The following is a 23,482-nucleotide window of genomic DNA, read 5'->3' on the forward strand; positions in this document are numbered from 1 at the left end:
GATTTAACAGCTTTCCCAAAAGAAATATGACATTTTACCTTATTGACAAATAAGCCAGAAGTAATCTGAAAAACATTTAGAGTCTGCATGAGACTCCTGATAGCAGATTTGGTAGTATTAGAAAACGGAATAACATCATCAGCATAGGCCAAATGACTTGCCAAAACCTTTTATTTGTGTGAGTATTGAACGTGGGGATGTGTCTCATTCAAACTATTCATTAAACGAGAAAAGTAATTGAAAGCCAGAATAAATATAGTTGGGGATAGAAGATCACCTTGCTTAATGCCACGTTGAGCGGAGAAGTAGCCATAAGAGTTGCAATTAACCAAAATACTATATAGATTGTTCTCCAACCATTGTTTTATAAAATGGCAAAATTTTGTTGGAAATCCTCTAGCCTTCAAAATATTGAGAATAAAATCCCAACTTATAGTATCAAATACTTTTTTAATGTCAAGTTTAAGAACAATATTTTCACCTCTACATTTTTAATCTAAATCTTCAACCATTTCTTGTGCTAGTAGTATATTATCTGTTATCTCTCTCAATTGAATGAAAGCAGATTAATGAGGAGAAATAATTTTAGAAAGATGTGGTTGGAGTCTAGTAACAATCAATTTGCTAATAACTTTGGAAATAACAGAGGTGAGTGAGATTGGTCTAAAGTTTTCTCAACGACTTACGAATAAGCACTATCATAGCTGAGCTGAAATATTTTTCCGGATTATCTCCCACAAAAAAACTTTGGGTAGCAAGAGTTACCTCTTTTCTGATAATATTCCAACAATGCATATAAAAGGCTGAAGTAAAATCATCAGGACCAGAAGCTTTATTAGGATTTATATCCTTAAAAGCTGAAAAGATCTCCTATTCGGCTGGGACATTTGATAGAGACAGACCAACCACATACTCCCTTTCCCTAGCAAAGTAATCAGAGTTAAAACTACATATATATATATATATATATATATATACACTTAATTTTAATTATTAAGATAAAATGCATTAAATTTAAATGATTTTAGAAAAAGCGAATTTAATCTCAATTTCTTAAAATAAATGAAATTACTTATTCATTTAATTATTCCAAAAACTCGATAGAAAGCTGTCTATTTGAAGAAAGAACTGTGAAGCTATTTAAGCTCTGTTTGGCGCAGCTGCAGCTTCTCAACTTTTCAGCTGCAACTACGCTTCCCCAGGAAGCTACTGCGGGAAAGCTGAATACATTTTTGTTGCAATTGTGTGAAAATAGCTGTAGGGGCAGCTGTTTCTAGAAAATTTACATTTTTGCCCTTGTTCAGTTAATTTGTTTGTAACAAAACTATGACACAATTTATTTAACAATTCAGAAGTAGAAATTCAAAATAATGAAGAATTAAAATGAGACAATCACAATGAAGTAAAATCAGCTTTAATTTGCATTAATGATAAAGGACCCAAAAAAATTTAAATTGCTGAAGCAACTACTATGAAAGAAAATTTTACTTAAATTTCATCGTAAGTAAATGCCACTAAAAATATTTGGGGATTAAAATATTACTTTCATAAACTCTGAGACTAAAATACCCCTGCACAAAACCAGTGACATTATGTCACTTTTATCATTAAAAGTTTGTTCAACAACATCATCACTATTGATAAAACAAACCTTGAACACAATTCAACCCCACTAAAACAATGAAAAAAAAAATAATTTGATGGCAGAAATTAAAAAAAAAATTCATCTTTCAACTTTTTAAAAACAAAAATAGCAGAGTAATGAAACATATTTATTCACCTTCTTTCTCTATCTTCTATAGAGTATTCAGGATCACAGGAATCACAAAAATCGCAGGATAAGATTTCGGCGTGGAGCTGATGAAGAAGAAAGGATCGCAAGAAGAACAAGGAGTGCAGGAATCGGGTTCGAAGAACCAAGATAACCTTTCCGTGGGCGAACGACGAATCAGGGTCGTAGGAATCATGATCGGAGATGAACCAGGATCGCAACGGAAAGACGAAGAAGGCAGAATCATGAATCAGAGGGCACCTGGGTAAAATGCCAAAGAAGCGAAGCAGGGCCGAAGGAGCGAAGCGGCGCCACGAGATCAATCCCGCAACTTGCGTTTAAGGAGATTCACGACTGGCCTGTCGCCTCAAAAACCATAAATACGCGGCGGGGCGCCGCACCGTAGCTCCGTCACCGCCCCAAACTAGGTCTTAATGAAGAACAATCTGCTGTTCAGAAAGCTGTGACAACTAATACAACTTTTTTTTTCTAAAGTCATACCACAATTTTCTTGCAACCACTGTAGGTAGTTAGGTTTGGTGAGAAAATAAAACTTTTAATTATAATTTTTTGAGAACGTAGGTAAAACATAATTTTGGCAAAAAAAAAAAAACTGTGGTGTGCACTTTAGATTTGATAGTTTTGTTTTTTAAATCAATAATTACTTTATTAAAAATGAATAAAAACCCGAGATCTTTTTGGGTCGATTATTTGAAATTCATAACACTTTTGCCCCACCACCCAACGGTCGTCTGTCTTCCTCTCCTCTCTCGTAGAGAACTCCAACGGTCCTCTCTTGCACTCTCCGTTCAGATCTCCGTTCACCTTGATTTTTTCAAGCTCTAACATTCGTCAGGTATAATCCAAACGACTCAATTTTTCATCTTAATTTTTTTCTGAGAAGCCCTAACATCACCCCACCTTCAAATCATGACGCTAATTTTTTTTCTTAGATTTCGACTAGGCTTTAAGTGGATGGGGCAGCAGAAGAGTCCTCGTCTTTGTTCTGATGTACTCATATGGAACCAGATCTATAAAAAATTTAAGGAGATGCTGAAGTTCCAGCAGTCTCAGATCGAAACCCTAATTAACGATCGCGAGTTTTTCGAGAACAGCTTCTACATTCAGCACAAACATTGGAGCAGCAAGGCACGGTTTCTTGAGTCCCAAATCGCCAAGGTAGGCTTCTAACGGTAACTTTTTGCTTGGTCGTAACCTCCGGTGTCTTGTCTTTTTGAGTAAAACTTGAAGCTTTCTTTGGGGTTATTTTTCTAGGGTTTTCTTCAGACCTTTTTCGTTTTCCTTTTCTTTACAGATGAAGGAAGAGCAAGCTAATACTCGCCTGGTTGAGGTTGCGAAGATGGGTGTTTTGGTCGGGTTCAAAGAGTCAGAAGCGCTGTGCTACAAGACGCAGTTAGGTGTGATTTCTCTTCTTTTTACCGCATGTTTTCTTTTCTCCCCCGCTTTTGTATTCATCAGTTCTATTTATTTCCCAATTTTTTGAAAGTCCGGACAATAAATCTGCTGATATTTGGGTAATTAAGTACTTCTTATTTCTGAACTATTTTTTGAGTTTACATGGCTTTGTCAGATTATCTACAATATGAAATATAACTGACAAAAATATATCATAGGAATAAAATTTTTGCCCTTTTCTTCTTGGATTTTTTTTTTGTAGTATTAATTTTTTTTTCTTAGAATCATTTTGTCTGTGTTCTTACCTTAATCTTGAGAAGCGCCTTTTCCTTGTCCAAACCAAGTTTGGAGAACTTCAGTGGCCTTCTATTTTTAATAGGTTAAGTCGGGGAGCTGGAGAGGCCTTTTTCCTGGACAAAGAGGGAAAGATAAAAGTAGTTTGTTTCGAAATGATTCATCTACATAAGATTTTTTTTCTTAGTGTTCATGTTCTTAAATGCATCACGCTTACCACCTTTTTTCAGAATTGTGCCCCAACTTAATATGCAATGAAAGACAGAATTTTCAACTTTTTTACTTACAAGCAATGATGCCTATGCCATAAAGTTGAAGTAGAGTCTCAGCACTTGCTTTTTTTGAATATCCATTGATTTATGTATCATTAATGCTATAAATTATCATTCGTTAAGGGATCTTGTGACTAACTATTTATAGTTAAAAATAAAATAACTACAAGGCAAATTAACTGACATCATATTCAGAAAATTTATACGTATCACTTTTGTTTATGAAATCAAAGAAAGAAGAGGTTGATTTAAAGTAAACTAAAAGTTTTTCCATTTTTTTTATTATCATTATTATAGACAACCTCAGCTAAATATCTCTTGGTTGGCAAATCCTGATTACTTAGTGCTGTAAATAATTTAGCTAATAAATTGACCTTGGTCTTGACATCCTGTGAATGTACCATGAAAGATAGAAATGTCTACTTTTTACTTGCAAGCAATGATGCCTATGCCATAAAATTGTACTAGAGTTTCAGCACTTGCTTTTTTTGAATATCCATTGATTTATGCTCCCTACTTTCTCCTCAATATTTCCATGGTTGGAGAATTATTAATGTTATAAATTATCATTCGTTAAGGGATCATGTGAATAACCATTTTTTTGAATATCCACGGTTGGAGATTTATGTACCCTACTTTAAGCACTTGCTTTTTTTGAATATCCATTGATTTATGTACCCTACTTTCTCCTCAATATTTCCATGGTTGGAGAATTATTAATGCTATAAATTATCATTCGTTAAGGGATCATGTGAATAACCATTTATATTTAAAAATAAGGAATCTACAAGTCAAACTAATTGACATCATATTCAGAAAATTTATACACATCCCTTTCATTTATAAAATCAAAGAAAGAAGAACAATTTTGGTTGATTTAAAGTAAGCTAAGAGTTTTTCCATCTTGTTTTTTTTATCATTATTATAGGTCACCTTAGCTAAATCTCTCTTGGTTGGCGAATCATTATTACTTAGTGCTACAAATAATTTAGCTAATAAATTGACCTTTGTCTTGACATTTAGTGAATGTACTATGAAAAATAGAAATGTCTATTTTTTACCTGCAAGCAATGAAGCCTATTCCTTAAAGTTGAAGTAGAGTTTCAGTGCTTGGATTTTTTGAAATATTCATTGATTTATGTACCTTGCTTTTTCCTCAATAGCCCTATGGGGGTGGAGAATCATTAATGCGCTTAAGTGATAAGAAGAGTTCACTTTATAATTTTTTAATCATTAAGGGACCATGTGAATAACAATCTATGGTTAAAAATAAAGAATCTATAAGACAAACTATTTGGCATCATATTCAAAAAATTTTTTACCTGCAAGCAATGAAGCCTATTCCTTAAAGTTGAAGTAGAGTTTCAGTGCTTGGATTTTTTGAAATATTCATTGATTTATGTACCTTGCTTTTTCCTCAATAGCCCTATGGGGGTGGAGAATCATTAATGCGCTTAAGTGATAAGAAGAGTTCACTTTATAATTTTTTAATCATTAAGGGACCATGTGAATAACAATCTATGGTTAAAAATAAAGAATCTATAAGACAAACTATTTGGCATCATATTCAAAAAATTTATACGTATCGCTTTCGTTTAGGAAATCAAACAAAGAATAACAACTTCGACTTTGGTTGATTTAAAATAAGCTAAGAGTTTTTTAAACTTTTTTTTATTTATCATTATTGTAGACCACCTTAGCTAAATCTCTCATGGTTGGCGAATCATTAGTACTTGTTGTTGTGAATAATTTAGTTAATAAATTGATGTTTGTCTTAACATCCTGCACATAGACTATGAAAGACAGAAATATCTACTACTTACAAGCAATGATGCCTATGCCATGACGTTGAAGTAGAGTTTCTGTGCTTACTCTTTTTGAAATATCTTTTGATTAATATATCCTTTTTTTTCTCAATAGTTCTATGGTTGGAGGATCATTATTGCAATTAAGTGATGAGAAGAGTTCACCTTATAAATTATTATTCGTTAAGTAATAATGTGAATAGCCATTTATAGTTAAAAATACAGTATCTACAGACAAACTAATCGACATCATATTTAGAAAACTTTTACGCATCACTTCCATTTAAGAAATCAAAGAAGGAATTACAACTTTGGTTGATTTAAAGTAAGCTAAGAGTGTTTTCATCTTTTTTATTATGATTATTGTAGACAACCTTAGCTAAATCTCTCATCGCTGGCAAATCATTATTACTTATTGCTACAAACAATTTTGCTAATAAATTGAAATCTGTCTTGACATCCTATGAATGTACTCAAAATTATCTTTTAAGAACTCAGAGAATAAATAAAATAACTCTAGTTGAGCTACATCAAGATAAGAGTTTTTCATTTTTTTAAGGATCACTATTGTAAACCAACTTAGCTTCTTATCTCATGTATAAAGTTTAAATTGCTCATATTAAATAGTCTGGATGCATAATCAGGTAGTGTGTTGGTGGTAGAGCATTAAGGAATTTTAGTCCATTGGTTGAAACATCAATTGGATAGAGAAAAAGGTTGTTGGCATGCTAAGGGTGTAAATGACTTGAGTCGAGCATGAGCCACCGTTGATTTGAGCTTGAGCTTGATTATTTAATCGAGTTTCGAGCTTGAGCTAAAGTCTTTTAAGTTTGAGCCGACTCAGGAGATAACTTATTTATCATAAAAGAAAGAAAATAATATTGATTTCATTTAGTGTTATAAAAAATGCCAAATAGAATGAACAATTAAGAGATAAATAATAAGAAATCACTTAATATAAATATAAAATATTATTTTTTAAAATATTTTTAATAATTTAAAGAAAAAATATTGAACTTTAATATATTTGGAGTATGTTTTCTATTAAAATTTTTTAAATGAGCCAGCTCACGAGCTAACGCGTCTAGTCAGGGCTGAATTACTTCATCAAAAGTTAATGAGCCACTTATCGAACCGAGCTCGAGCCGGCTCACAAGTCGGCTTGACTCATTTACACTCTCGACTAACAACTCACATCAAATCTTACTCAACCACCCTTCCGGCGTATTGCCAACAAGCCTAATTTTATGCATCGGGATTTTTCTTTTTGTTTTCATTAAGAGAAATTTACACACCTAGCACATAATTCTTATGTATTTACATATCTCACACCTAAATTTTCATATTTGCATACCTAGTACTTAAGTGCTTTAAACCTATGCATGAAAAGGTGTATTTAACTTTAAAAAGGTGGTAGTAGTGCTATTTTTGATGTGATATTTACATAGCTAGCACTTCGTGCGTATTACCGACAGGCCTAGTTTATGCATAGGGATTTTCCTAATATATACATATCTCGTGTTTTGTATATATATATATATATATAAGTTTCATTAAGGGAAATTTATAGCACTCAATTCTTATGTATTTACATATCTCACACCTAAATTTTCATATTTACATTCATAGCACTCCGGTACTTTAAAAATATGCACGGAATCGGTTATTTCACTTTTATTCATAGGGATTTTTCTTTTTTTTTTTCATTAAGGAAAATTTAAGAAAGGCAGAGGTAGATATAGAAAGACTTGGGCTTATTGTATAAAAAATGATCTTAAATTATTAGAACTAAATGAAAATATGACACTAAATAGAATGCAATGGAGAAAAAGGATCCATGTTTGTAGTTGTTGTATTAAGGGAAATTTACATAGATAGCACACAATTCTTATGTTTTTACGTATATCATAGCACTTTGGTGCTTTAAAAATATTCATGAAAAGGTGTGTTTAATTTTTAAAAAGTGATAATAGTGTTATTAAAGATTTGAGTGTAAATACTAAATTTTAGGTGCGAGATATGTATATATATAAGACTTGTGTGCAGTATGTAAATCTCCCTTTCAGTAAATGTTACCTCTGCAAAGTTGCCATGCTGGGAAAGCAAGAGACCACAAAGAGATGTTTTGAGTAGAGAGTTCTCTACCAATTTGGGTAATCATTTTAAAGCCAAATTGGATTGATTACTTGATTGAGTTACAACATCTTAGATTTCCTTGCAGATCTACTTCTACTTTTTATTTATTCATTCATTCATTTTCTTTGTGGTATCCAACTCTCATTTTCATATAAGTAGAAAGCAATTCCCCTATCTTCATTATTCGACCAATTTTACAAGTAGACATCACTTATTCGATCCAATTGTGTGTAAAAATATATAGTGCTAGGCAATTGACCACAAAGAGAGGCTTTGAGTAGAGAATCCTCAACTGAAATTCTCAGCTCAAGTTCAGGAATCATTTTAAGGCCAAATCGGATTGATTGCTTGACTGTGTTACAAGAACCTAGGTTTTCTTGCAGAACTACGTCTAGGTTTTTTCTTATTATTTATTCTTTTTCTTTACTGGGATCCAACTCTCATTTTCATATAAGTAGATATGCAATTCCTCTCTCTTCATTATTAGACCAATTTAAGTAGATATGCAATTCCCCTCTCTCTTCATTATTAGACCAATTTTCCAAGTAGACATCACCTATTCGATTCAATTGTATTAAAAAAATATAGGCAAGTGATCACAAAGAGAGGCTTTGAGTAGAGAATTCTCTACTAAAGTTGGATAATCATTTGAAGGCCAAATTGGATTGATTTGTTGACTGAGTTACGACTACCAAGATTTCCTTACATATCTAAATCTATGCTTTTGTTTATTTATTTATTCATTTTCTTTACTGGGATCCAACTCTCATTTTCATATAAGTAGATATGCAATTCCGCTCTCTTCATTTATTTGATCAATTTTCCAATTAGACATCACCTATTCGATCCAATTGTGTGTAAAAATATATTGTCTTAGGCAAGTGATTTATTGCCTAGATAGAAGCTAGTTTGTCTCCCACAACTTAAACCTGAGTCAGCTTTGTATTTCATTACTACCTGATTGGAGATGAACAATTTGCTTATTTGCTTGAGTAAACCAACTCATCCATGATAGATAGGCCACTTGAGCATCTCCAACCAATTTCAGAACTTTATAGATGTTATTTTTTGTTGCAGAGCACCTTCTATAGGTGCATGAGACATTGATTCAACCACATTAGCAAATTCAAGTCCAATATATCTTTGTGGAAACATTATGGCATTTTCTTCATCATTTTAATGAATAAGTGGATAATTTCTCTTGAATTGTGGCTTTTATGGTTTGCGAGTTATGTGGCTTATGTTTCTGTGTTTTGAAGGGGAAGATATCGTTACACTCATGTTCTTGTAAGGCATATTACGAATCATGGCTGAGAGCATCAGCTTTTTTAAATGTCATACGAGTTTTCAAGGTTCCTTATAAAGTTATTTGCATAACATTATTATTCTTTTGATCTATTTATGTGCTCATTTTTCTTAAACAATTCCTTTCATGGTTTTTATGCACCGATAGTTGGCATATTCTTTCCAAATTTGTTTGATCTGACTAGTCCTTGGGAAACTTCGAGGTTTGCTGAATACTTTTTATTTATCAGAGCTTGCTGAAAATGATTTGGAGGAATTTCGTTCCTGTGTGGAGGCGTTAAGTGTTGAGATGGAAAACACGAAGGTAGAGTTTTAATGCATGGATCTTCAAAAAGAACTCATCTTTCTTTTTCTTTTTTTTGTTATTATTTGGTAGAAAAGGTTATTCTAACAAAACCTTATTTTATGAAGGAAAAGCTAAAAGGTTTTGGAGCTATTGAAGTCAAGAATGTAGATTATATGATTGATCCTACTGGGTCATTAGAAAATTCTAAGGGGAGGAATCAGCTCACATTGTCCTTGAAACAGGAGATAAAAAAACTGAAACAAGCTTACAGAGAGCTCAGTTCAAGAAGGGATACTGAGGTTTCGGCTTTGTTAGCAGAAAAGGATTTTGTTTGGAACCAATTTAGGAAGATAGAGAGTGACTACATTGCTCTTGTTAAGACCAAGCATACAGAAGCTGATCATCAAGCCATGGAAACTATTGAGAAACTCCAAGATAATGTTAATAAATTGCAGCAGACAATAGAGAAGAAGGATGAGCTTATTGTGAAGTTAGAAGCAGAAAGATCCATACTTGAGTTAGATGTTAGGAAACATGCTGAAAAAGCAGAACAAGCTAATAATAAAATGAAGAGGCTTCATGCTGATTTGGATGAGCATCGATTGGCAGCCATGGAGAATGAAAAAATAATTGATAAGTTAAGAAAAGAGCTTCACATAAACAAGTTTGACAAGCCCATTTCTTCGGATAAAATTAAATGTGAAGGGAAGTTCAAAATTGGATCAGCTGGTGTTAGACAAATTCATCTGCAGAGGTGTTCGAGGAAACGTAACCTGGAAAGTTATGACACCTACACAAGTCAAAAACATGCAAATTCTAGTGGGATTACATGTGAAACACCAGCATGTAATAACGTTCATGTGAGTTGCTTATCCAACCTGATTCTTATCTAATCTATAAATACTTACTGTCTTTTCTCGTTTCCATAGCCATACTATAACTTTTTTCTCTCATTTTTATACCTACTTTTGACTTTTTTAATTATTTGATATTACTTCAATAATTTTCAAATCTTTAATCTAATTAGTTTCCATTGCTATCTCCGCACTTATCTGGTTGAAAGGTTTTCATGATTTGCTATCTAATTATGCGCCAAATGCCTCACAAGCACATTGTTCATGCGATTGCTTATTTTGAACCTGAGATTATTTTTTTATACTTCTATGTAAGTTTTTCTAAAAATGGTCATTTGATCCCATATTTTGGAAATCTAATTATAATATAATATTATGAAAATTGTCGCACCTTCACAAGTCAATAGCAGAAAACAAATTCCCGAAGGGTGTTTTTGAAACACTAACTTCTATAAAGTTTTGTCATATGGACTGGCGGATATTGTCGGATCTGAACTTTTAGTTTTTTATTTTTCTATTTCTTTCTTTTCTTGTTCTCATATCCATCCTAGAAATTGTTTAGCATGAAAAATCTTAAATTTTTAATTTGATTTTAGAACTTAAAATTTTTATTGTTATAAAACTATCATTTTCCTTCCAATTTTAGTCAGGTTAATTTCCATTACTATCTCTGTGTTTATGTGGTTGGATATTTTTCATGATTTGTCGTCAAAGAGCCAAATGTTTTTGTCCATGTGGGGATACTTAGTGCGGACCTTCAATCATCTTTTTATATTTTTAAGCATGTTTAAAATGATAGTTGATCCTTGTGTATTTTGAAAACTAATAATAATATTACTATTAAAATTTGGATTGTGTCAACATTGACACAAACAATCCAATTAACTTTCTCATTTTATTAAAATCCGAATGTGGTTGAAGTGGTTGGGTCATATTTTGAGTCGTACCAATGTTTTTTTCTATACTCCTTTATCAAGTAAAAATTGTATATGCGCTATTGAAGTTGCCATAAAAGTTTAGTAAGAATCTAAGGTTTTAATGATATTGGGGATAATGATCCATTTTGGATTAAATAAATATTATGATTTTATTAAAAAATGTCATGAAATGATATCATAAAAAATTTTAGCTGTTCCTAATATTTTCTTTTCTTTTATATCAAGTTGAAAGTGAATATGTTGTTGAAATAGGTCATAAAAAGAAAGAATTTGAGATTTTAATGATGTTGGTGACAATGATCTATTCAGGGTTAATAAATTATTTTGATCTTATAAAAAACTTATCAAAAAGTTTCATGAAATGTTAATTTACTCACATAAAAGTACAATATAATCACAATATCTCTGTACACACACGAAAAATTATATCAAGCTAGTCCTCAAGAAAGTTTTGCACAAAGTTCTTCACCACCAAGAAAAGACAACATAAAAAAATTCACAACATAATGCTATAAAAATCCATAAGGAAGAGCATAAAATGAGCTTTGGAATAATAGCATATGGTTAAGCAGCTAATGTTGAAATTCTTTATACCTAGTTCATATAACTTATAATGAAGAATGGTCCTATATGAGATGTGTAAAAGGTTGGTGGACATGTCAAGGTTTGTTATTTTTTGTATTATGTAATAGTGTACACATTTGATAAATTATAATAAAGTAATTCCCAAGAAATTTCAACATCAGATAATTTGTAAGATTATTTAATGGAAAAATAATTTACCTAGTTACACAACATTAAGCGATAAAATAAAATAAAAAAAAAGAAACTGAGCTCTTGGAAGCAACATAACTGACAAGAGCATAATATTAAGCAATGAATGTTGGCGTTCTTTACAATTAGGCATATAACTTATGATAACTATGGCTTATATATGTGGTGCATAAAAGATTGATGGGAGGAGGCATTAGACTTAGCTATTTATTCTATCATTAATTTATTTTAAGCTAACAAGATTGTATTTGTGATAGTAATAGTAGTATATATGTATGGGTCAAGTTAATCTTAACCTAGATTGGCACCACCTTTTTTTAAACCGTTCAAATTTATAATTGGATTAGAAGTTTCAATATATTAATTAGTCTATTTATCATGTCAATTGGATAGATACCTAGATCAGATAACATAATAACTCGAATGATGGGTAGGCATTTATTGTAAGAAAAAAAATTGTTGAATCATTGAAGTCCAATAATAGTTTGTTTCCTCACATTCACCTACATTGATGTTTTTAGTTGGTGGTCAAGACAACCTCTATAAAACTGGCACCATATTCTTCAGTTTCCACCTCTCACTGGCAAGTGCGGCCGCCAAACATCTTATCGAAGCGTTTTTTATAGGTTAATATAGGTAAGGGATTATAGCCAAATAGGGAAACCCTAACTTAAATGCAATGCTAGATCAAGTCAATAAATTTTTTGTTTGGGTTTAAATTAAAGTTTATAGAGTAAATTAAATACCAATTTTAACACTGGAGCTACAATGTCAGGCTTTGATTGGCCGTTTTTCTTTAATCCTCCCACTATTATGTTGAATCTAGATATGTCCGTCTATTCATGGTTTATGTATTTATCTTGTTGATTTATAAGAAAATAGAATAACTAAAAAATAGATGAGTTAGAAGAACCAAATCACCTAAAATTAGGCTAAAAAATACTACAATGATAGAGTAGAGGGGGAGAGAGAGATTAAAAGGGATCAAACCTATGGCTCTTCCAACCCTTATTTATAGGTATAGATTTGGATTTTTAAGTGCCATTGGGAAAATTATTAAATTAGCTATACAAATGTAATAAAAACACAAGGAGATGCAAAATGCTCGGAACCTTAGTATAGACTCGAATTGAGTAGCCAATTTGTTGGAGAGGTTGTTGAGTTCTTTGGCAGATCAAGTTGGGTCTCTAGTTGTAGAGAATTGATTTAGCATGGTTGGCCTATGGTCTGGAATTAGCCCAGTGAAAGAAGTTGGACACTTTTTTATGATGCTCGCACGAGTCTGCCGTGCTGCTTGCAATTATATGCCTTGAAAATTTTGGCAAGTCTACATTGGGTATGATCTTAAAAGTTGATATTGAGACAAAATGTTGAGCTCATCACTTCTTTAACTTTTTCAAGTGCCCATAAACTCAATCTACTTTGAATCTCTATGCTCGAAATTTCTTGTGTGCCACTTGTAGCTTTGAGTATGGTTTTAAAAATTGGACCGTGCATCGAACCACAAATAGAAAATGCATAAAGTTTAAATGTTGAACTAGATTTGAACTAGGATTGAACCGTTTAATATATAACAACAAAAACATTATAAACAACAACAACAACAACAACAAGCCTTTGTCCCACTTAGTATGATTGGCTACATGAATTTTTTTCACCATTGTATCCTCTTGAGTGTATATTTTCATTTAATTCTAATAAATTCAGTCATTTTTATACAACATGCCGAAGTTTTTTTAGGTATACCTTTAACTTTTTTAACATAAGTCAAATTTCAAACATCAGATGATCAACGTTTAACGCGATCAAGCCATCTAAGGAGAGTCTTTCTAATCTTGTTTATCATTGGAGCTACTCCAACCCTTTCATAGAAATACTTTTTTTGCTTTTTGTCTCTCAGTGTAAAGCCACTCATCCACACGGGCATTCTTATCTCAGCAACACTGAACTTAATTTATGCTTCTCTTTTCTAGGATAACATTCAACACCATATAGAATTGCATGTTTCACCATCATCGTATAAAATTTTCCTTTAAGTAGTACTTTTCTATCACACAATAGGTCTGATGCATAAAATTATTTTAATATGATTTAAAATAGTACAATAATTATAGAATATATTTATTAAACTTATTTTAAAAAAATATAATTTAAATAAATGAATATAAATTAACATATGATATATTTTATCAATTGTTGTTGTCCAATTCTCATAGTAAGCCCAATTTATGTAGCTTGATCTTTCCACAACTTTTATTGTCTAACCTAATTCCTTCAGTTCAATTATTCATTTCTATAGTCATTTGTGTAATTATTCATTTCTATAGTCATTTGTGTAACTCATTTAGTCTCACATCATAGGGGAGAGTTAACATTATCTATTTTAAATTGGAAAAGAAAGAGGAGCTTATAGCTCACTTACTTTATAGACATTGGTCTTAATTTACATGTTGATTTGAATCTCATATCATGTATGAGATATTATGTTTTAAGTTTAAAAAACTAGTTTATAATCAATTATCTCATCGATTAATATTAATTAAAGGCTAAAAAATTGAACCGTTTAGTTTTACGAAAATCGACCCAACGGACTAGTTCTTTCAATGGCACGGTTCATTAGCTCATTAGTTGACCTTCCGATTTGTGGCAGTTTCGGATGATTTGATGCTGAATCAGGCTTATGATTGGTTTAAAGTTGAACAAGTCAACCGGTCAATCTGGTCCAATTTTCAAAACTATGGCTTTGAGTTAGCAAATTTTGGACTGATACAAGTCACTTTTTGTAATAAATTTACCTTCAACTAAGAATTTGATAGTCACATGGTATATTAAGACGACTGCCTGAAAAATGTTGAGATGAGATCTACTGAATAAAACATTATAAGTTGTTGGAGCATCAGTAATAACAAAGTCAACCATAATAGTGTATTGTTGATTCCCTTCTCCCTAAATGATAGACAGAATAATTATTCTTTCAATTTCTCTTTTTTTTTTGTGATTTCGGATAAGAGATATATCTTTTAAGATAGATGTGTTCTTCAATCTTCATTTTCTTAAATACTCATCTAAAATTTTTATTGACCGAACTCTCTATTTTAATCAATATGCTTTTGATTTTATAATTGGTGATCAACATATTTACTAGAATAATCACATCATTGTGCGAATCATTGTTCAATGGCTTTTAGCTTCTAAAAATATGACCGTTACAAGTTTAGCCATAGGGGCTCGCATCACAACTATCAATTTCACCTCCTGAACTTATTCGCTCTAGGCACGAATCATAGTTGTTAAATTTGGGAAGGGGTCTAGTTTTTGCAACTTATTGAAAAAAGTAGTCCTCAATTGAGGTTTTCTTTCAATTCACCATTCAAATTGTCGGGGTTCATGGGACAATTCTCCTTTTTCATATTCAAGATAATAAGCCTCATCAGAAGAAGTTGTCTCTTGAGGCTAGTTCGTGAATCATAGCTGTCAAAGTTGGGAAGGGGTCTAGTTTTTGCAACTTATGTAGAAAAGGTAGTCCTCAATTGAAGCCTTCTTTTAATTCGCCATTCGAATTGTTGGGGTTCATGGGACAATTCTCCTTCTTCATATTCAAGCTGATAAGTCTCATCTATGGATTGTAGAGGTCTTGCTCAGCATTTTCTGGTTATATTGAGTTCTTCTACTCCTTTGGCATTTGTATTCTGGGCATTATTCTTAGGATTTGATCGATGATGTCGTGGACATTTTCTTAATCCTTCCTACATTTTCCACGAAATGAGTTTTTCTGACTTTCTTTGTTAGTTATTTCAACAGATCTTAGAATATCTCTTCTTGTTCTTGACATACATGAATGCTTATTACATTTAAAAGAATATTGAATCCAGATATGCCAATGGGTTTTGCCCAAATTTTATTGATTTAGAAGAAAAGTAAAAAGCAAGAAATGATACAGAGGAGAAGCAATAAGCAAGAAAAGAGATTATGGGAACAGAGGAAACAAATTCACTAAAATTAGTTTCAATTTACTACAATAACAAAGTAGAGGGAGAGAGGGTAGAAAGTCTTGGACATTTTCTCAATCTTTCCTACATTTTCCACGAAATGAGTTTTTCTGACTTTCTTTGTTAGTTATTTCAACAGATCTTAGAATATCTCTTCTAGTTCTAGACATACATGAATGCTCATTACATTTAAAAGAATATTGAATCCAGATATGTCAATGGGTTTTGCCCAAACTTTATTGATTTAGAAGAAAAGTAAAAAGCAAGAAATGATACAGAGGAGAAGCAATAAGCAAGGAAAGAGATTATGGGAACAGAGGAACCAAATTCACTAAAATTAGTTTCAATTTACTACAATAACAAAGTATAGAGGGGGAGGGTAGAAACCGTGGCCCTTGTCATGATTTGAAATTCATAGTTATGAATATGGGTCTCCATCAATACAAGAAAAACTACAAAATGAACTTTAGTAGTATGAAAAATGATAAAGAAATTCAGAAGGCTTTGCCCTAGTCATGTTTTCCAATTTACAGGTATCAATATATGTTCTCCATCAATACAATGAAAACCACAAAATGAGCTATAGTATTATGAAAAAATATAAATAAATTAAGAAGGTTTGTAGCCTTAGTATAGTCTCAAATTGGGTGCTAAATTGTTGGAGAAGTTAAAGTGATAATCTCTTGGTTTAGCCTAGTCATCCTATGGGGTCTGATATGAATGAAAATAATATTAGGCTTGAGCCCTTAGTGGGGAAGCATCTTTATGATAAGTGTGCGAGTCCTCCAATCTACAAAAGGTAGACATCTTAAACCCAAATAGCTAGTCCAAACTGGGCCTGGTTTTGCAAGTTGATGTTGAGACCAATTTATCAAGCTCTCCACTTTATCCTCTTTTCATGCAAGTCGTCTAGGCATGACAAAGTTATGGCCATCCATATTTATAGTCTTTCACGGAATTAGTTTCTCTGATTGGGTCTTTGTTAGGCCATTCAACAGATTTTTCAATCTCTCTTCTAGTTATAGACATACATCAATGCTCATCATGCCTGAAAAAATATTGGATCTAGATATGTCCATGAGTTATGCCCAAAACTTACTGATTCAGACTAAAATAAAAAAGTAAGAGAAGAGATTGTGGGAGCAGAGGAAAACAAATTTACTAAAACTAGTCTCAATTTGCTACAATAACAAAGTAGAGGAGGAGAGGGTAGAGCCCTTGGTCCTTGTTATAATTTCCAATTTATAGGTAGCAATATGGGGTCTCCATCTATGAAAAAATATAAAGAAATTTTGAAGGCTTGTAGTATAGTCTTGAAACTGGGTGCTGATTTGTGGGAGAAGTTGCCTTGAATTACTAGTGATAAGCGGTTGGTTTAGCCTAATCAACCTATGGGTTTTGATATGAATGAAAGTGATGTTAGGCTTGAGCCCTTAGTGGAATTATCTATTTGATAACTGACGCACAAAAATTTACCGTGAAGTAAGTGGCCGTACAACGCAAATGCACGAGTTAAGTAGTAATGAGATTAAATAGTACCGCATATCGATCCCACAGGGACAGTGTAACAATTATTTCAATAGAAAAATCTTTAGTTTACGAATCGGGTGAACCTAGCTTGGCGGTATCACAAAGAAGGTTTTGAATTCTGAGTTTTATAAAAGCAAAATAGATCGCAAGCAAAATAAAACAGAGAAAGCGAAAGAAAACTCAAGAGTTTCCTCAAGAGTGATGAGGCTCGTGCCTTCGTGATTCGGAGATCGTGGTGATCGTAGTTTTTCTAAGTGTTTCCTTACGTAATTGTTGTCAAATAGGGATCTGATACTCCTTATACTTATGCACAGGTCAAAAGAAGCCTAAAATCCATGAAGTTGAGGCTTCTTCAGTCCCCATGACATTCCACACGACTTTTCCGATCCCTAGGAATGATTGCAGAATTCCTCTAGAATTTGTCTATTATCTCGAAATTTTACAGTTAACCATTTGTTTCTACTACGCAATGGTAGAGGTCGTAGCTTCACAAAATATTTTAATATCCTAGTTAGTCAGATTAAGAGAAAATTAAGTTCTTAGGTTAACCAATAACATAGGCCATGAAAATACAAGAAAACGTTATGGGAAAAACATCTCGGAAAGCCATGAAGAAAACTACTACTCCTACATCACAGAGACATAAAGAAAAGTTTAGCTACGCATAGTCGAGAAAACCACAGACACAATATCCATGCAGATCTTCATTGCAAGAGATAAACGAATGTAAAACTTACAACTAAGGCTTGTTCTCTCCACAAAAGCAGCACCTCACCCTTTTATATAGCAAGTCTCTCTAGAACTCACCAGAAACATGAAGGAAAAAATCACCCCTTGAGGTCTCAATACTCAGTATTACTGGGCAGTGCACCTGGGGGTCTCTTGTTCATTGACTTCGCTAGTTGTTGAGTTTCCAGATTTTTAATGGCTACTACTTGGCTCTGTATGGTAACCCTTATTTGAATAACTAACTCCTCGATATGTGGTTTCTTTTAGGCAGGTTGGGAGTTAGGTTGGAAACCAGGTGGATATGACTGCTTGTGAGGATGATTGCCCTAAGGATGGCCGACTACCTCCTGGATTGTTCTGAGTGTTCCCCCATTACTGGTTGTTATTATTCAAAGAGTTTGGTGGTTCCTCTTGCCTGGTTTGTAGGTATTGGAATAGATGTTATGGCCATGATTTCCTATGACATTAAAAGATTTTAAGATTGCCATGCCAGAATCTGCCACCGATCCGTACATTGACCCATCATTGGCTAGAAAACATGGTGTGGGATTCATCCTCAGTTTATCTAACTTTCTAGAGATAGAAACTACTTGGGTTGCTAGGACAACTAACACGTCTGATTTGTGCACGCTTGCTACCTGGAAATCCTGGGTGGGCGACACGTTAGACTCTTTCTTACGTCTGATTCATTCTCAAATTATCCAACTTCCTAGAGGCAGCATCTACTTGGGTCGCTGAGTTAGCTGACATGTTTGATTTGTACACACTTGCTACCTTCTGGGGTGTAAATCTTTCGACTAGACATTAGAAATTTTTTGTGGTCATTTCTTTTATCAATTATTAATCCTCATCAAAAGGTTTGGACATTAATGACTCTTCTGCGATAGTTTATATAATGGATCTCAAGGAACCTACTAATATGTTGTAAAAAGTTTGAATGATCAACCGATCAGATAAGACGTGATGTGAGAACCTCCTAAATCCTTAAATCTCTCTCATGTCTCATAAATGAAATCCTCATCAACTTGGTTAAATGAGGTGTTGTCATTCATAAGTTTTGCAGTTTTGGATGGAGGGAAGTGTTTAGCTAGGAATTTTTGGACTAAGTCATTCTAGGTCGTGAAAGGGAAATAATTCTTACCTTAGGCTTTTCCCTCAGAGAAAAGGAAAAAAGCCTGTCTAACGGTATCGTTAGGGACACTGTTATATCGGAAGGTGGCTCATAGGTCAAGGAAATTAGCTAAATGAAGGTTGGGATCTTCAGTGGAAAGTACCCCAAATTGGTTATTTTGAACCATCTGGATTATGACTGGTTGCAATTCAAAGGTATTGGCTTCAACAGGTGGGTAATTTATGCTCATGTGGATTTTCTCAACAGAAGGATTTATATACTCCCTAAGTGATTTCAAGGTGGGGGTGTTAGGGTTAGCTATCTTAACAGGGGTTTCATAAAACTAGTTTGACCTCCTAAGACGTCTAAGAGTGCATTTGATCTCAGGGTTGAAATGAGTGAGACCAAACGGATATTTAAATTCCCTAAGCCCCTCTCTGCATAAACGGATATTTAAATGAGTGCACCCTATAAGCCCCTCTCTGCATAAACGGATATTTAAATTCATGCAGTAACCAAACACTTTGACCCATACAAGTTAGGTAACAAAGTAGACGTCTAAGAAAACTAGTCTGACCCCTGCTAAGAAAGCTATCTTAACAAGGGTTTCAGAAAACTAGTCTGACCTCCTTAGACGTCTAAGAGTGCATTTGATCTCAGGGTCGAAACGGGTGAGATCACCCTACGCCCCTCTTTGCATAAACGGATATTTAAATTCTTGCAGTAACCAAACACTTTGACCTACACAAGTTAGATAACAAAGTAGCATGCAAATGCGACACAGTATGCAAAAGGCAGAAAAGAAGTGGAAAATAAATTACATCAAATTATTTTTTAGGCCTTTTGGCTTTTTGATTTTTTTTAGCTTTTTATTTTTTCAGTGTCTGCAAAGAAATACAGATGCAACAACAACAATAAAAACACAAAATAAAAACAAGAAAATAGAAGTGCCAAACTTAGATCATAGGTTTTTCAACTGAAGTTTTCTTAATAGCAGAAATAATTATTAATTTTCCCGACAACGGAGCCAAAAATTTGATGCGCCGAAACTTACCATGAAGTGACCGTACAACACAAGTGCACATATTAAGTAGTAATATGGTTAAAGAGTACCGCATATCAATACCACTTGGAAAGTGTAACAATTATTTCAGCAGAAAATCTTTAGCCTACGAATCTGTTTAATCTAGTTTGATGGTATCAGAAAGAAGGTTTTGAATTTTGAACCTAATAAAAATGAAATAGATCACAAGCAAAATAAAAAAGATGAAGCACAATAAATCTCAAGAGTTCCTTTAAGATTGATGAGGCTCTTGTCTCTATGATTCGGGGGTCATGGTAATTGTAACTTTCCTAAGTGTTTCCTTACGTCTCAAGAGTTCCTTTAAGATTGATGAAGCTCGTGTCTCTGTGATTCGGGGATTATGGTGATTGTAACTTTCCTAAATGTTTCTCTATCGTGATTGTTGTCAATCGAGGATATGATACTATTTTGCCTGTGTCTATTTCAAAAAAGGCTATAATTCATGAAGTTGAGGTTTCCTAAGTTCCAATGACATTTCGTAACTTTTTCGATCCCCAGTATTGATTGAAGAATTCCATTGGAATATGTCAATTCTCTCAAAATTCTATGGTTAACTTTTCGTTTCTATTACACAAATGTTAGAGATCCTATCTTCACGAAATATTTTAACATTCTAGTTCACCAGACTAGGAGTAAATTAAGTTCTTAAGTTGGACCATGATAACACAAGAAAATGTTACGGGAAAAACATCTCGGATAACCACGAAGAAAAACATCACAGAGCATGAAAAATTTAGCCATGCATACTCGAGAAAATCATAAACACAAACTCTATGCAGATATTTATTGCAAGCGCTAAACAAAAATAAAACATGCAACAAAGGTTTGTTCTCTCTACAAAAGCAGGACCTGCTTAGAGGGAGTTCTCTAAAAATCTTACATCTCTTATAGCCTTCAGCTGCTCAAGATCTGCTAAAACCGGCCTCATGAGTAAATATATAGGCAGGGCTTGGCAAATGTAATTAACATTCTTGCTAAATTAGTTCCAGCGGATGGGCGTGGGTGCACCGTGAAGCTCACGCGGTGCGCCACATCTATGACGCATCCACGTGTTGGGCAAATAAGAGCACGCAAATGTGCTGCCAGGAGCACATGTTCTTTATGGTGGGTGCGGGTGCGCTGAACACGGCGCGTGTGCGCCGGAGTTAGAGCAGACGTGTAAGATTGCGGGGCGGGTGCGCTGACCAAATAACCATGCGAGTCTCCTTGCTACCGAAGGGTAGACATCTTGAACACAACTGGCGAGTCCACACTGGGCCTGATCTTTGCCAGCTGTTGTTGAGCCCAATTTGTTAAGCGCATCCACTTTATCTTCATTTCATGCAGGTCAGACATTGAAGTGTACGTAATAGATGACTTCCATTTGCTTTTTTGAAAATTTTCATTGATTAAAACATGCTCAAGGCAGTGATAAAGCTCTTTGCCTTTTCTTTTTGTGTTGGGCCTTTTTCTGAAAAGCCGCCATTTGTTTACTTTCACCCGTTTCAATGTATTTTCACTGTTATATTTATTTATATTTTTACATTGTTTTAGTGCCTGTAGTATTTTAACTAACATTATTAGCTGGAAGTTTTTTTGTAACTGTAATAGATTCCTTTTTTCTGAATTACACCTGTTTTTTTACTTCATTCAACTCTTAATTTTAAACTGCATCCAATGCTTACTGTTGACTGGAAGAGAAATGTGAACTCTTAAATGGCAGGAATTGCTTTTGCTATTGATTGGGAGAGAAGTGTGGTTCACTCAACTTATATGTTATTTAGGTTTAAATTTGGGGAAATTCACATACACACCACACAATACTTGTGTATTTACATATTTATTGTCCCCAGTTCAATATCAACAGTTATAAAATTTTGGTTTCATTAACCTATGCATGAAAAGGTGTATTTCTCTTTTAAAAAGTTTGTAATATTTAGTGCTGTGCATGTAAAAATATGAAAGTTTAGGTGCTGGCATGTAATAGATGAGAATTGTGTGGTATTTATGTCAATGCTCTTTAAAGTTATCTGTGCTAATTAATAGTTTGTCTATTAACTTTTGCAGTGCTCTTCGTGCTTGCAGCATGTTAACTGCAACATTACATGAAACTTCTTTCTAACAAATTTGAAATTTGATGTCTTGTTTTTTTATCAGAAACCCCAACAAAATTTGACTGAGAAAAAGAGGACTTATTTTTCACCAGCAGATGTGAAACCTTCATTGTTCCATTCTGATTTCAAGGTTCCCAAGTTGAAGAAATTTCGGCCACTACCTTAATAATTTTTATTAATCATAATTTCTATGACAATTTATGCATTATTAGTCTTATTTTTAGTGTTTTCATTTTGTAATTTATGTATATAAACTGCAATACTCAGTTTGGGATTGTTTGTTGTTTCAGCATATGTAGACCCTTCAAATTGTTAGGAGTATGTTGGTTCTTCCAATTTAAATGCTGTACAGATAAATTAATCTGCACTTTTTTTCCCTTTTCTGAAGTGAAGTTGCTGGGAGCTTTTTGTTTGGTGAATGATCTGTTATAACTTACGTTTTAAATTTTTTTTAGCATTAAAACCCTTTCATAAAGACATTTTCTGCTCAGAAATCTGCCCAAGCAAAGCTGGCTTTTAAAACGTGCCGCTACCATAAAAAGGCAGCAGCAGCTTAAGGGCTTGTTTGCGGCAGCTTATAAGTGCGGGGACGCCGCGATACCGTTCTGATCGCGTCTTCTGTCCGCTTATCTGAAGATGCGGTTACATTTTTATACTAAACGAAGACTGCGGTTCGAACCCCGCGGTCTACCTGCGAGTCGTGTTTTAAGATAAGTTGTTTATCCTGACATGCACAAGTTGCCCCAAACGCGCACGGGGTTGTTTGGGTTTATGTTGTGAAAATCAGACTGGAATTGAACCAAAAGAATGAGAGGTTTAGAATTCAATAATTGAAATGTAATTGGAATGAAGGTTGAACAGGAAGTTGTGATTTAATGAGTATTCAAATTATTTTATTTCGATTTAAATAATGTAATAATATAAATTTATGATAAATGTGATAAAAATAAATAAATTTTGGACACAAATTATCTCTTTAATAATTATAAATTTAAAATTTGATATAATGGTCATTAAGATATAATTGCATATGCATTATATATATATATATATATATATATATATATATTTTTGTAAGAATATAAGATATATAAA

General features: G+C 33.3%; 1 protein-coding gene across 2 annotated transcripts; it reads left to right on the plus strand.

The window, feature by feature from the left end:
* Positions 1-2,489: 2,489 nt before the first annotated feature.
* On the plus strand, positions 2,490-22,687 carry LOC110036733 (interaptin-like). Of its 2 annotated transcripts, none has more exons than XM_020741249.1 (6): positions 2,490-2,627; positions 2,725-2,950; positions 3,087-3,189; positions 9,230-9,303; positions 9,411-10,145; positions 22,431-22,687. In XM_020741249.1, the coding sequence occupies exons 2-6, from the start codon at positions 2,747-2,749 to the stop codon at positions 22,551-22,553; spliced, it is 1,239 nt and encodes a 412-aa protein (XP_020596908.1). In that variant the 5' UTR covers positions 2,490-2,627; positions 2,725-2,746; the 3' UTR covers positions 22,554-22,687. The 2 variants fall into 2 exon arrangements, with proteins under 2 accessions (XP_020596908.1, XP_020596909.1); XM_020741250.1 differs by having other exon boundaries at positions 2,736-2,950.
* Positions 22,688-23,482: the final 795 nt, after the last annotated feature.

This window comes from Phalaenopsis equestris, unplaced genomic scaffold (assembly GCF_001263595.1).
Source record: "Phalaenopsis equestris unplaced genomic scaffold, ASM126359v1 Scaffold210247, whole genome shotgun sequence".
Lineage (NCBI taxonomy): Eukaryota > Viridiplantae > Streptophyta > Magnoliopsida > Asparagales > Orchidaceae > Phalaenopsis > Phalaenopsis equestris.

What these genes read in the sequence shown, in the direction of transcription:
- LOC110036733 (XM_020741249.1), top strand. Translation starts at nt 2,747, where the DNA reads ATGGGGCAGCAGAAGAGTCCTCGTCTTTGTTCTGATGTACTCATATGG. An exon ending in TTGAGTCCCAAATCGCCAAG is followed by an intron (nt 2,951 to 3,086) that starts GTAGGCTTCTAA and finishes TTTTCTTTACAG; the next exon opens with ATGAAGGAAGAGCAAGCTAA. An exon ending in TTGAGATGGAAAACACGAAG is followed by an intron (nt 9,304 to 9,410) that starts GTAGAGTTTTAA and finishes TATTTTATGAAG; the next exon opens with GAAAAGCTAAAAGGTTTTGG.